At 47.0% G+C, this 15,102-nt stretch overlaps 1 protein-coding gene across 2 annotated transcripts; it reads right to left on the bottom strand.

Moving 5' to 3' along the window:
- Positions 1-730: 730 nt before the first annotated feature.
- On the bottom strand, positions 731-4,959 carry OTX2 (orthodenticle homeobox 2). Of its 2 annotated transcripts, none has more exons than XM_049898401.1 (3): positions 4,863-4,959; positions 3,654-3,805; positions 731-1,351 (listed from the first exon to the last, which is right to left on the bottom strand). In XM_049898401.1, exons 1-3 carry the CDS (start codon positions 4,957-4,959, stop codon positions 731-733), a joined length of 870 nt encoding a protein of 289 aa, XP_049754358.1. The 2 variants fall into 2 exon arrangements, with proteins under 2 accessions (XP_049754358.1, XP_049754357.1); XM_049898400.1 differs by having other exon boundaries at positions 3,654-3,829.
- Positions 4,960-15,102: the final 10,143 nt, after the last annotated feature.

A 15,102-nucleotide genomic window follows, 5' to 3' on the forward strand; every position in this document is an offset into this window, starting at 1 on the left:
GTACTCAGTTGCTCTGAATTTTGCTTATAATTATAACCTATTTAATCACAGAAGAACCCCTGCCGAGGTGGAGTTCAAGGTTGCATACAATAACAGGAGATCACAGTTTTGAAGTCTAGCACAGATTAGAAACCACAGATGTACCATTTATATAAGACACACACTGATTGTCTCTTAAACTACATATTGACTCCTTATGAACATTATTTTTTAAATAAAGTAGTGCATCTAGGACAATCAGTCGCACAATTCACACAGCCCTGAAAAGTTTTCCAGTGGCAACTACCAGTTGGTCGTGAAACGTGAATGAGCTTGAGACATTGTCCATTCCTAAGATTCAACCAAGGATTGGCTAAAACATTGGAACACCTCTGTTTACAAAGGGACCTTCCCCTCCCTTCCCTCACAACTTAGCTTTGTTTGATTTTATTTTTGGTGGTGTTTGGTTACACGGCTAGAACACTTTTGATCACTTTGAGAATCAGGAAAACCAATGATCTAAAACTATGACAGGATCTTAAGTAGATTGGTTTGTCCATTTCGGGTTGCTGGTTGGTAGACCCCTAAGGCCCTTCGTTTTTGCCTTCTCTGCCTCCCGGAACTTTGATCAGAAGATGAGTCTGAGCACCATCCCATCTAACTTTTTTAACCAATGCCTGGCTAAAACTGGAATGTCCAGCCCAGTATTTTTTTTTTAAAAATCACCCACAAAAAGAGGTTCTACAGGTCTTCACAAAACCTGGAATTTCCATGAGGATGTCTGATCTTTATAATCCAAGCAGTCAGCATTGAAGTTAAGCTTCCAGGAGGCAGTTTGGTCCTTGTAATCCAAGCAATCAGTGGTTGAGTTAAAACCCAGGCTTGAAGCTCCATATCCCTGGGTGGAGAGAGAAGCTGGAGATTGATTGAGATGGCTGGTGACTGCATTGGTACCCATGGGGCTGAGTGTGGCCCCTGGTCCAGGAAGCTGGTGATGCATAGGGGTCAAGTAAGATCCACAGTCCATGCCCCCAAAGTAGGAGGTTGAGCCAGCATATCCTTGACTATAACCTGAAGCCTGAGTATAGGTCATGGGATAGGACCTCTGCATGCAGGAAGAGGAGGTGGACAAGGGATCTGACAGTGGGGAGATGGAAGCTGGGCTCCAGATAGACACTGGAGCACTGCTGCTGGAAATGGCTGGGACTGAGGTGCTAGAGGGGGGAGTGAATTGGCCACTTGCTCCACTCTCTGAACTCACTTCCCGAGCTGGAGAAGTCTTCTTTTTGGCAGGTCTTACTTTGTTTTGACCTCCATTCTGTTGTTGCTGCTGTTGTTGGCGGCACTTAGCTCTTCGATTCTTAAACCATACCTTGAAGGGAAAAAAAATTTCTTTAATGTGGCTTCAATAACTTCTCATGGACAAGAGTGGCTCCCAGACTATAAATCTTTCCTACATGGGCAGATGAGCTAAGCAAACAATCTCTCCCACCACTGAACACCTACTATATGGCACTCATATATATATATATTGGGTTTATATATATACATATATGTGTGTGTGTGTGTGTTTTCCTGGAATCGTAAGAAAGTTGAGGACGTTCTTTCTGAAAGCCCTTGATCTTGCTCTATGCCTAGCCCGGAATAATAAAATTTAATCACCCAAATGATGTGGCTAAAAATTCTCCACCTCACTTTCCTATCTCTTCTTTGTCATTGCTAATGCACATATACACACAGACCCAGCTAGATATTGGAATATACTGGAGTATCACAATGGAACAGAATGTATCTATGTCCTTTGGAGGGAAACACAAGGGAAGTGTGGAAAAACAATTATTTTGTTACATGCCAAAAAGAAGAGCTTAAACACAAATAGTTTGCAGATCATCTTCTAGGTAGCAACCACTAATCTGGAAGCTGGTTCCTTCACGCTACTTCTTGTCTCTCCTAGAAAGCTCTAAGGAGAAGATGAGCGATTCTATAGAGGAAGGAGATCAGAAAGCCATTGTTTGCCAAAAGCTTCTTTGTGGTAAGTGGAGTGACCTGTATGTACTCTGCTTTGAGCTCAAGGACAGGCCTCTCTACTAAAGTCTGAGACTGGAGTCTGTGCCTTAAGGGTAGTGCCACTCAGCACATAGATTTTGTTTCCTGTACTGTTTGTTGGCTTGTCAACTTAAGCCTCTGTGTACAACTTAAAAATCCTCTTTATGAGCCCTGCTCATGTTCTGGAATGAACAGAATGGTGTTTAGTGTGTGAGGGGGCTGATGAGAGAAACCAACATTTTCAGGGCTGCAGGTTGTTAGTTGTCCTCTTGAATAAGCTCTTGGTACTGGTGTCGCTGGTAAATGGTGCCATCAAGGCTGACCTCAACACCACCAACCACTCAGAGCCATTTTTTTTTTCTAGTGAAGACTTTGGTTCAAACCTCACAAGCTCTAAAACTTCTTCCATTTTAATTTGTGAAAGACTTTTCCCTGGTTTGCAATTCTCACTGATGTTTGGCACTCTCACAAACATATCTTAGACATGTTTATGTGGTTTCGGTGCTAACTGTTCTTTCTAGAATTCTCAAAAGGGCTTGTTCTCCAGGCAGTGGTTAAGAGTGCAGTGGTTACCAGGGTTGAGAAGGGAGAGTGTTGACATGTCGCGGGGTTGTTAACCAATGTCATACAACAATATGTGTACTGTTTGATGAAAAACTAGTTTGTTCTGTAAACCTTCATCTAAAGTTCAATTAAAAAAGAAAGAAAAAAAAATGTGCAGTGGTTAATTGCTACAGTGTGCTAAGGCTGCTAACCAAATAGGTCGACAGTTCAAATCCGCCAGCTGCTCACTGGAAACTCTATGGGGGCAGTTCTACTCTATACTATAGGGTCACTATGAGTCCAAATGACTTGAAGGCAATGGGTTTGGGGTTTTTTGGTTTTTCCTTCTCCAGCTCATGAAAACTCTAAGGGGTCAAGCTTAGGCTTTGAGAGAGTGAAGAAAAGGGGGTGTCACTGGGGATATCATGTAGATATTTTATCTGCTACCTGGCCCAGAGTTACAGAATTCTACTTAATCCCTAAGAAGTCAAAAAAAAAAAAAAAAAAGCACTATTATTGTGCTAATTTCTTTGACAAGAAAGCTAGCTGCTTCTTGGCTGGCTCTGCCACCAAACTGAGGTACGACCTTAAGCAAGTCATTTACTGTTCTCTCTTTTTTTTTTTCATCTGTAAAAAGATGTGGACTGTCCAGGACCTGAACGTCTTTCACCCCTAAAAATCTGTGAGAATGGAAGAGGATAGCTGCAGAGGGGAAGAGAAGAGTCCAAATATTACCTTGCCACCTTGAAATGTGCTCAAGTTCACCAGAGTCCCAGGAATTCTAGGACTTTGCTTCAATTTCTGCAGCTAAGTTGCCTCACTTACCTTGCAACCTGGGCCAGAGAGTGGGGATAAAAAAAAAAGGGAGGCTAAAAAGGGCCTGAGCAGAGAGAAATTGGACACTCAGGAGGCATTAGGAGAATAGTTTACTAGCCTCCAAAAGAGTGTTTCCAACCAGAATGTCAAGCCTTCCTCTGTTCCTCTCCAAGAACCAGGTCTCTCCTGGGTCCTCAACATAAGCCTTGCTGGAGGGTGGGTACAGGTGGCACGGTCGGGAATGATGACTCTGTCTACAGCTTCCCTACCTGCACCCTGGACTCGGGCAAGTTGATTTTCAGCGCCACCTCCTCCCGCATGAAGATGTCTGGGTACCGGGTCTTGGCAAACAGCGCTTCCAGCACGTCTAGCTGCGCTCGGGTGAATGTTGTCCTTTCCCGGCGCTGTTTCCGGGGGGTGGCTGCGGGACAAGAAGCCCAGGGCCCTTTAGGGTGGGGGAGCAGTTTCTCAGTCATAGGGGTCTCCGCGGTGCTCCAGCTTTCTCCCCATTCCCCATCACTCCTCTGGTCTTCCCAGCTCATCACCCCAGAACCTGGCAATGCTCTCCCCAACCCTCCCCTGCCTCTGCTCCCATGGCGGACACGGGGTCCCATGACACACTCTGCCTCTTCCAGAGTAGCCCGCCACTCCGCCTGACATCGGAGATCCCTACAACCTCAGCGTAGCTTCCAGGCTAGCAAAACAAATGAGATAAAAGCAAGACCAGACTAAACCAGACCAAAAAGCAAAAAACCTTCCAAAATTAACCCCAAACCACAACGCATGGGGCGAGGGGGAAGCCCTTCCTGGAAGTCAAAGGATCCCCGAGGACTGGCAGCTTGGATTGACCGGCTGTATCTCGATCCTGCTCCCACGGTTTTTAGAACTCCAAGAGCCTTTTTTCCTCCATCTTTAAAATGGGAGCATAGTTCGGACGTCTACGAGATTTTTAAAACAGATTTGACGGGAAAGGAAAGCACCCACACCTGAAGGAAGTCACACCTGAGGGAAGCCACACCTCTGGGTATTAAAGGTGTAGGGTCCGGGGGTCAGAGGGGGAAGCCTGGGCGTGGAGGGGAGAACTGCGAAGCCGGAAGGTGAGGAGTTACGGACAGAAAACCTGTCTTCTCCAAGAGGAATTGGACATCGAGATATGGGTGGGGGCTTCTCTCCCAAAAGACAAGGACAGTAAGGACCCCACCCCAATGCGAGTCCCCCATTCACTGGAAATAAGAATAAAGTGAAGGGATTTTCTGCAACTACTGCAGATCCATTTACTCGCGTCCCCCAGCCCCTGCCCTCTCTCTTGGGTCGGTAAATCCAGGTGACTACAAGCTGCTGCTTTGCAAAGAAAATCCTGTGGGGACCTCGCCTGGATATGGGGTGGGAGCAGTGCGACCGCCATCCTCTGTACGGGGAGTTGGGGAGACATCATGTCTCCGCGGGCAGGCTCGGGGAAGGGCGCGAGGGTCACTTACCCGGGTAGCCCACGGAGGGGTGCAGCAAGTCCATGCCCGAAGTGGTCAGACTCAGCCCATTGACTGCGTAAGGCGGTTGCTTAAGATAAGACATCATGCTAAGGTTGTTTGGAGGCGCAAAATCGGCCCAAATAGGGGAGACCCAGCCGGAAGGTCTTGCTTGGTCCGGAGTGGACAGATTCAGGGTCCTTGGTGGGTGGGTTTGAGATGGTGGAACTAAGGGCAGAACAAACAAACAGAGGTGCTGGTTTACTGCTTCGGAGGTACCAGCTATTCCACGTTCCACCACTAACTTAAAATGAGCCCGGGTTAGGCAAGGCAGAGACTTTTAAAGGACTCACAGACACCCCCTCCCCAGCTGCTCTGGAACTAGAGGGAACGGAGACCTGATAAACCTGTCTTCCCCACCCCCACTCTAAATGAAAAAAAAAGTACCGAAGAAAGCAATTACAATCTGCCTTCCCCCAAGAACAAAACCCCACGCCTTCAAATGCACACACTGCATTCCTATCCCTACATTTGCATAGGACTCATTGGCTGGCACTAGCTAATTGTCTCAAACAAAACTTGATTGGGGCCATTTGCAGAGACAAAGAACTCTTTGGCTAAATAAATAATGCTGATAACAAAGCCCATTGGTGAGACACAAAGAAACAATTCAAGAAATCTACCTCTTCCCAGACTGTTGCTGCCTTTCCAGGGCAGATTTTCATTATCTTAGCTTTTTACCACTCTCAACGGCTTCGAACCTAAAATGTCAGTGCATTTAACATCTAAAATACCAACTTGCTAATCGACAAACTTGAGAAAGCTGTTCTACCACTATTATCCCACATTTGAAGTCATTTCCAGTAATCATTTTCACCTAATTAGTAGTCTGGGTAATTAGATTTTGAGGTAAGTAACAGATTTATTAGGGTTTTGGAGAACCTTGATTATATGTGTCTGAAAAACTAAAGCTAAACAAACAAGTATTTAACTTTAAATCAACACCCATCAAACATCTAAACATACTACAAAAAAAAGTCTTCAAAATTGGCACAGACTTGCTACAAATTCTGGAGTCAGGTTAGAATACCAACAGTCAGATGCTGACAGGACCCTACATTTGCAGGCAGAAAGGGTGTGCATTTGTCGCGCAATCCACCTCCATGTTGACGTTGATGTGTGGAGCCTGCAGATCCTGCGGGAGGCAAATTTTCGGACATTTGGGTCCTCAGCAACTGCAGCAGTTTCCTGTTAATTTTAGCTGCCTTTTGCACATTTTAGTGTTGAACCACGAGATACATAAACACACAAAGCTGTGAAACCAATAGAACTTCTCTCTACCTTTCAAGTTCCCTACAATCAAATCCTAAAAGAAAAGGCATTCAGGGGAAAAAAGAAAAGTCATTTACTTTCTTCAGCAGAGGCTCCCCAGTGCATGGGATCCAAAATGGATGTTAGTATAGGCTGGTAGTTTGCCAGTCGGCCTGTTATTTTCTAAACTTATCACTTATCCTGCAAGCATCTCTACTTTGCAACTTTGACACTGTGAGAGATGGCTTCAAAATGGCGGATACAAGATTAACAGAATTTCCCACTTACTTTTAGAAAGGTCTTTCTGACTAAGTTTTAAGGATTCTGGATTTTCATTGCTTAAGAGATCAAGGCATAAAGTTCTACCAGTGGAACTTGGTTACTGCAACTTCTTCCTGATTTAAATTCATAGCACAAAAATCATGCCCCCCCAATACAATTTAATGTAATTTTATAAATACCTTTCTTGGTGTTTCTATTATCAGTAAAACTAATTTAGTTGATTCCATGACCAACACTTTATGTTTTCTATTCTTCTGTTTTCTTTTCAAGAGAACGGTTGTTAGGAGAACATAAAAACAATACTGCTCTAAAATGGACAGTGCTTATTTAATTTAATATTCTGTAAGTTGGAGTCCTTTTTAAAAAATACAATCTTACTACCTTTGAAAGCCTTAAACTTCTACAGAGGAAACCAAATTCATATCAGATGTACACATGAGAAATATGGAAGTGTTCTTACATGTAAGGCTATGACCCAATTAGAGAGGCCTGACACATCATACAATAAAGTCCAGCGTTCCAACATAAAAAGCAGTAACAGACAGAAAGCACCAGGACAGAGAGGCTTCTTGGATCTCCTTTGCCCTTATCCTGGCAAAATGGCTAACATTCTCGGAGCAGACCATTTTGACTTTTACTTCTGGTTCCCCATTAAAAAGAAGAAGAAAAAGAAATGAAGAAGTACCCTCAACGGCTAGCCTAGGTATGCTCTTTCCAAAGAAGGGGCCATGGGTCCCTCCACCTAACTTTCAAAGCTCTGCGAGGACCCCTTTCTCCTCTCCTCTCTAAGTAGAGTCCAGGAGGGGAAAGGAAATACCTTTTTCAAAAAATATAAGACTCAATATGACTGCTCACGAGATGACCTCTGGAGAACTCGTACCTAGAAGGAGCGGGCGGCCGCCGCGCTGCGAGTCTCCGTAGGCGGTCAGTGCCTGCACCTCCGGGCGCCAGTGGCTCGGTCCGGCGTCCCTGCCCCGCAGCCCTGGTGCCGCGATCCCGCTCCACTGGCCGCCCCGGCCCGCGCAGCCTTATATCTAACGGTCAATTCGTGCAATCTGTCGCCCTCCCCCGCCCCCATCTCCCCCTCTCGGTTTTTGTTTTTTTTTTTTCTTCCAAGGAGCCCATCTACCAGTTGCTCTGTCCTCGCTCAATAATAATTACCTCGTCCGAGAATTAATTATAATAAATGTTTTCTTGATAAACTAACGAGATAATCCGAGGGGCACACGCTCCTTAATTACAGGCCGCCGTGCTCAGCTCTGCTTCTCGTCCGGGCTGATTAATTTTCTGCATGATGGAAAGGAAACAAAACTACGTGGACTGGCGACTAGCCTGCGGCTCGGGAGACGACCAAGAGGAGGAAAGAAAGAAAAAGCTACGTGGGCACCGCAGCCAACAGCCAGCTCGGGCCTCTCTCTGGCAAACTCGAGTGAAAGTTTTTGGCCTTAGGGAATCCAACAACGCTGCCACTCGCTAGGGAGGGAGGGAGGGAGGAAGAAACGTGCCAGAAAGATTGGCCTTGACTATTAATTCTCATTAGGAGAAAGCCGGGGTGTTAGCTCTGAGAGGTCTGGATTGCTACCCTACTTTTGGGGGGAGGAGTTTCTCCCCCGACTCCTCTCTTGTGCTAATAACTTTTGGAGACTAGGGGAAGTTCTGAGATAAGTAGAGAAATTCTGATCCCCAAAGCTCTAGGATGGAAGGGAGAATGTCAAGGAGGGACTCCCTGGTCCCTCTCAAGTAAGCCACCACTCCAGGGCCCACGCAGCTCGGCCTCCTCTCCCCGCACCCCACTGTCTGGAAAGGAGGAAAAAGCCAGCTCCGCAGACGTGGGTTTAAAAGAATGTGCCCCGCAATCGGACGTATGATTTTCAAGAGTCACATGAACCTATCAACACGAAGACGTGTTCGGAGCTGGCGGCGCGGTAAGTCGCCGAGGCCGGGTGTTGGCAGAGACCTCCTCCTGGTTCTCAGAGAGCCGCCCGAGAGCGGAGGCTAGGCCTCGGCAAGCCCCTCGACCCCGGCCAGCCCCGGCCCACGACGTCCCATTGTCCCCGGGCCCCGCAGCTGCCCGCGTGGGAGAAGAGCTGAAGCATCGCCGTCTCAGACAGAAGGATTCCTGCCCCTGGCCCCGCCGCAGGCTCGGGCAGAGCAGGGGCCCCTCACCGCCACTGGCGCCCGCTCCAGGTGCGCTCCGAGGGCTGTGCCGGGCGGGCCCGAAACCGTACTCGACCAAGTCACGGTGCAAAACGACTGTTCTCTGCTAGCTCGGCCTGGTGACTCGAGTACAGGACCACGACCAATGGGGGAGGAGGGCTTTTGGAAGGAGTGATTCAAAAGAAAAAGGAGACCTAGTGGCCTTCGGAAGAGGCCGAGAACCGAGAGCGAACCCTGGCGAGCGGCCCTAGGCTCCCGGAGAGGCCCGGAAAAGACGGAGTGGGAGCGCCGGGCAGACGCGAGGCCCGCGCGCCCGCCTCGGGTTATCCGCCTGGTTTCCTTTGCGGTTCATTTCTGGCAGGCAGGGGCCCGGGCGGCGGCCGCCTGACCCACGACCCGCGACCAAGCGCTCTGGCCCGGCGCTCTGGCCCGCGGAGGAGCCTACCTTAATTTTATTATTTTTTAATCCATGTATCTATCTACATCTACATCTTTTTGTCTCGGACTCAGGTAAAAAAGTCCTTGGGAGCAATCCCAAAGACCCCAACCAAATCTCGGGGCCAAAACGCGAAGCTCCTAGGGGGAAGCCCAGAACCGGAGTTGACATAACTCTCACACCCCCCAAAACACCCCGAATTAGACTCTCAGGGTTTCGACAATGTTTTGCAGAAGCGGCGACCCCAGAAAAGCGCTCCCTCGCTCCCACGCCAGCCCCCACCTCCTGAGTATAATTTTTTTTTTGCAATGATCGTTATTACACCTCAAATTTTATAAGAAAAAAAAAACACATCAGCCTTCAAAAGAGCTCCACATTCGCAGAGGTGCATCGGTCGGTCTATTCGAGGCACTGGGGGAATAGTAGACGGACAGAGGACACAGAGAGAGGGATGTAGACAGACAAGAGACTTACCTTACAGCCGCATAGGAGGTTAGGAAAAAAAAAATCAAATTATCCTTCAAAATTCCCAATAGCCAGCTATCCTAAAAGAAATCAAAAGTGTGGCGTTAGACACCTTATAGTCTTCACCCTTCCATAAAAATCAAATACAACAATTTTTTTTTTTTAAAGATCGGAAAATGAGGAAAGCGGCTAGGGTTTGAAACTCGCGTGGGCCCCTCTGCGATACATACAAAGTAGACGTGACGAGGGCTGCTCTAGCGATTTTTATTTTTAATAACAGTGGAGGCTGAGTTGGAGCTGAGGTCGGTTCCGCTCTCAGGGAGATTTGCTGAGAAAGCGCCTCTCTGGCAACTTTTTGACGCAAACTCTCCAACCAATGGCAGGGAGAGAATGATTGACACATCTAAGCCAGAGGGAAAATAATAAAAACACACAACAGGGGGAGGAAAACAGGCCGCTGCTGCACTGGGGGACGAGCAGGCAACAAAACCAGGCCTCCGACATTACCAGAATGTTCTTGAAAGACACTGGGCTCCGCTTAAAATATACATTACGGGCCGGAGCATGTGAACTAATTGTGTAATTAAAATGATGGACAGGGAGGCCTCGCCTTACCTTCTTTTCCTCTACTCCTTTCCTTTCTTGGTTTTAGGGAAGGGAAGAAAGGAGACCCATAGAATGTAAGATGGAAAGACAAAAAATATTTAAGGAAAGGCTGGAGAAGGGTGGAGGCAGGGGAATAACTAGATTATCGCGCTCAAGGATGGCAAGGAGTGTCTGCAAAGGCAGAAAGCAAGTCGAAGACTGAAGCTTATAAACGCGGCTATGCTTTATCAAACAGGGTCAGATCACCCTGAGGGCCAGAAAGGGTAAAGAAGGCGGGCGTGGGCGCGCGCATAGGCAGGAGATAGATACAGAAGTCCAAGAACAAACTATTTTCAAAAACTCCTGCCTCTGTTGCTCCTTGCTCCCTCATAAACATCCCCTGGTCCGGGACAAGAGACCAGGGCTTCCGGGCTCCATTCAAGGTTAGGAGTTGAGAAGTCCAGGGCAGACTGCAAAAAAACACGAACCTCTACATCTAACCCCGGGGCTGATTTGGGGAGACCTCTGGGCTGCGAATGTGGGGTTGGCAGGATACTGGGGAGGGAGGGAACACGCGAGGCCTCCGCAGAGAACGATCAGCGTTTCCGAATTAGAACAAATGCCACCAAACACAACGCGCAGGGCCTGGAGCTAACTGGACCGGCGCCGCCCTACCTGGGGCGGGGAGCCCGGAGTCTGGGAAGTGTCCGGACCGGGGGACTGGAGCATGAGATGGCGAACCCTAGCCCAACTTTTCCTCCTGGCACAGGGGGCAACGACTGGACAGCTTTCAGGCAGATCTCAGTCCCTAGAAAAGTAGGAACAGATTGGTGAAAGTATGGAGGGTGGAGGGCACAAGTGGAACAACTTAGCTCATGCGAATGGGGAGGAAAAAGGGGGCTAAGCCGAAAACAGCTTTTCCCTCACAACTCCTAAGGCAGAAAAAGAAAATCTCCTAAACACCTTCCCCTCGCCACCACCACCACCAAGGCAAGTGGGCCCAAAGAAATAGCTCGCTGCCTTTAATTTGGGGACCTATGTTAATGAAGTTGGTAATTAATTCGTCGCTTTGTTGTCGGTTCTTATACTGTATGTGTAATCAAATGTGGCTGTCCTTGGGATTTACAGCAATTAACGAATTACGCGAGTGCGCGATCAGCAGCGAGCGCGCGGCAGCGGCGCTAGGCTAGCTCTGGGGCTCCGGCCCGGACTGGGCGCTCAGCCGCCACCGCCTGGCTCACAGGTGTGTCTCTAGAGCTTTGGGCCCCTGCGGCCTTCCAATCCCCGGAGCGGCCTGGGGTCCTAGGAGCTCCTCCCGGGCCCAGTGCAGCCGCTGCAGTCCTAGGAGACCCGCTGGCTGTCGCGTTCCCAAAAGTCGCGGCTCTCTGGGGGCCCGGGCTGGGCGGCGGGGGGGTGGGGTGGGGGGGGTACAGATCTTTTTTTCTCACCCCGCCCCCAATGAACTGAAACACCTGGCGACCTCCCCCGAGGCCTTTATTGGGGGGGGGGGAACAAATGCCCCAGGAGGTCTGCCCGCTCGGCGCTGGCTGTCGGAGGCGCTCGTGGGGAGCGCTTGGCCAGAGCCTTGATGCTTTTGATGAAGGATGGGCAAACTCACCCTGATCCCCGTCCCAGAGCCTTCTCCCTACCCCGTTCTCAATATTCCTCCCTGTTTAATCACAATGATGTTTACAGCACCAAAAAGAGAAAAAGAAAAATGGACATTGTAGGTATAGGGGAGGGAAAGGGCCCGGGAGTAGCCTAGGGGACAGCGGGGGTGGGGTGGGATGGAGAAAGAGCCAAACACGGGCTGGCCATCGCCACGAATGTAAGTGACAGGCTTTAGACTGGAAGACATTTCTGCTGTGGGGTCTAGCGTCGTGGGAAAACCCTCTAGCCCGTGGTCGAGGTTGGCAATGTTTTCTCAGATGATGGGGGCAGCATTTCGTTGAAAAGTCCAGGGTTCTGTCTGATGGGGGCCGATTTCTGCGCCGTGGGGCGTAGAAGGGCTTCTCCCCATCCAGGGGCCCGGAGCAGACAGGTCCTGTTTCTCCTCTGCCCTCTAGTCTAATAACTTCTCGGAAATGCGGGGCCAATAAACCGCGAGTTGGAAATGGACAGTGTTAAATAAACAAGGGTCTCTTTAAAATTCTCATCCACTTCAGATGTCTAAAGTAAGATTGTGATGATTTTGTCACGGTTTGGTAAATTTACCCCTTTAAGAGGCTTTCATAAATCCCAGAACACACCTTCAGCCAGATTTGAATATAGATTTAGGTTTTAAAACCCAGAAGCTGGAAACACCGCTTTATCAAAGAGAATTTCCCTTTAGCTTAGCAATGTGCTGAAGCTCTTAAAAGATTGGATCTGAGAGAGAGAGAGAGACAGAGAGGAGAAAGAGAACTAGAGACAGAGAGAGGCAGACGGGGGGCGGGGGGGGGGTGTGAAAAAAAAGACTTTCTTTTTCTTTCTAGAGGAATTCTGCCCAGACTCTGCAGCAGTTGGTAGCAGACAAGCTTCCTCCTGGGTGTCTCCTGGAAAAGTTGCAAAATTACTCTTCACCTGTAAGAACATGCTCTTTATCCTCCAGTCTCTTCTTGTCAATTTGGAAATTGCAGACAGCCCTGGCTCAGGTACAGTCCCCATGAACCTCCTCTAGGTCAGGACAAAAGCAACTGGCATGGGGGTGGGGGTTACTGGGCAGTGGTAACGAAAAGCTTAGGCACTTGGTGGGAGGAAAAAGACTCTTTGGGTGAAAAGTCTAACTCCTGATTTTCAGTAAGTTCATGAACTTCCAATATGCTTACTCTCTATATATCCTATTTTCTCAGTTTGGTGTTTAACTTCTTTTTTCCTTTTACGTCCTGTGTCTTTTTGTCCTTTTTCTATGAATCTGATTTATGGTAGCATGCTTTGTGTTTTTAAATAATTTTCATTAATGTGTGGATGGTTTTTAATTGCCATGTGTACAATTATCTTGCTATGCATAGGAGATATAAGTATTCAGAAGCTAACTTAAGAAAACTAATACATGGGAACCACACTATTTGTCCGCGTTGGCCTGCAGTTTCCCGAAGCTGGGTGATACTCGTATTTTGAAATCTATGTCCTTGTCTGGAGCTAGCTGAGCTTACTTACTTTCTCTACCTCCCACATCAGGCCAGTTTAAAATATTCCAAACTTTCCTCCAAGTTTATTAACTATGATGGAGAGGGAAGTAGGGGAGGGGGAGGGGAGAGGACAGAGATCTGGGGATTCTTCCAGGCTAATTAAAAAAGAAGAAAAAGAACAAAACCCATATTCCATGAGAACACAGCCTCTCAGGGGGAAAGGCGCTGGTTAGACTCCCAAACACTTACTTCAGAAATATGAAGATTAATTTCCCATCTTGTCAGTGATTCCGCGGACAGCGGGGGCCCACGTCTTGCCTTAGAACTGCCACGATGTTTAGAAAGGAGTCATTTTTCATTCGGTTTTTAGATATGTCTTTACTACAAATTTTGACAAGATGAACTTTATTATTTAACAAGGGTTTCAGATTGGCAATGCAGGCAGAATGTAGGGATAATATAAGGCAAAAGAGCATTTATGAGCTTGGGTCCCCCGTTCCCTGCACTGCAGTCATCTCAGAAAAGAGGGTAAGGGAGAAAGAAACAACTTCAAAGATAGGATTGTGCTGTCTCCATAAAAGAGTAGGAGGCAGATCCCAAATGTGGAAAAGAGGACCATGTTGTTCCGGAATGAAACGGATTAAGATTGTGTGACAAGTGCGAGATGTGGGGCTGTGAGACATTTATGAGCTGAGTGTGAGCTGGGAGCTCTGCCTCTGTTTCTGAGAGCATAGGGACCAAGGGCATGTGTGGCAAGGTTAGGGTGGGGGAAAGGAAAGGCATGTGTGAGCACCAGAGATGGAGAAAAATGTGTGTGTGTGTGTGTGTGTGTGTGTGTTGGGAGGGTGTGGATGGGAATGTGGACGAATTGATGAAGGGTGTTAGCTGTCAGTTTACATAATTTTCATCTCCTGGTCCTGAGGTTTCCTTGAAATCAATTCTACTGCAGGCAGCAGCCTTGAGCTTACAGAGCTAATATAAAACAACCATTACAGTCCAATATCTTGCCTGTTTGCAAACTTCATTTAAAACTGGGAAAGAAAGACCCAGGAATGGTTTTGTAAGAAAGAAAAAAAGAAGAAAAGAAAACCACAGTAAAGCTTTAAACTAGTTTGGATAAATCTCTAATCTTTTATTTGTAACCTTTTACCAGCTTTATTTCCCGTATATGAAAAGCCCCTTTTATTTGGGCACGACAGACTTTTCCTTTGGATTTTTAATTAGAGCCCATCAATTGTAGCCATATTTAAGAATCAATATAAAGTAATCCTTCGAGATGGGATAAGGCTTTAATCGAAAATCTAATTTCCCACTCTTTGCAGACCATTTGAAGGGGCTGGTTGATTAAAAAAAAAAGAGTCCAATTTTTAAAAGACATAGCACCTAAAACCTGGAAAAGATCATGTCTGCAAGAAACCAACTGACTTACTTTACAAAGAAATAAGTCTGGCTGTGGTGGGGAACTATTTTCTTCTACTGAGAAGAATTTGCCTTATTTCTCTCTCAAATATTATTCACGAATGTCACTTCTATCAGAGTATTCACAATAAATGGGGGAGAGGAAAGGAGAGGGATTGTTTGTTTGAAACAGTATTTCACACGGAAAAGAAAGTAACTTAATTTTTTTTTATTCCCAAAGAATTCCTTTCACTACTTGCTTCAAAATTCCTAAGATTAGAGAAGAAGGCTACCTACTTTTTGTTTTTTGTTCATGAATGCAAACTTTCCACTTTCATATCTAGGAATAAATATTCCCGACAATTAAAACTTCAAAGTTAGAATTTTGCGATTTAAAAAAGTTTGCCAGCAGTTGAAAAGTTGCTCACCAAAAAGGCATAGAATTTTTAAACAGCTCTACCTGAGTCACTGGCTTTCAATTTGCCTTTAAAAAGTGATACAGAAAAAA

This window comes from Elephas maximus, chromosome 10 (assembly GCF_024166365.1).
Source record: "Elephas maximus indicus isolate mEleMax1 chromosome 10, mEleMax1 primary haplotype, whole genome shotgun sequence".
NCBI classification, from domain to species: Eukaryota; Metazoa; Chordata; class Mammalia; order Proboscidea; family Elephantidae; genus Elephas; species Elephas maximus.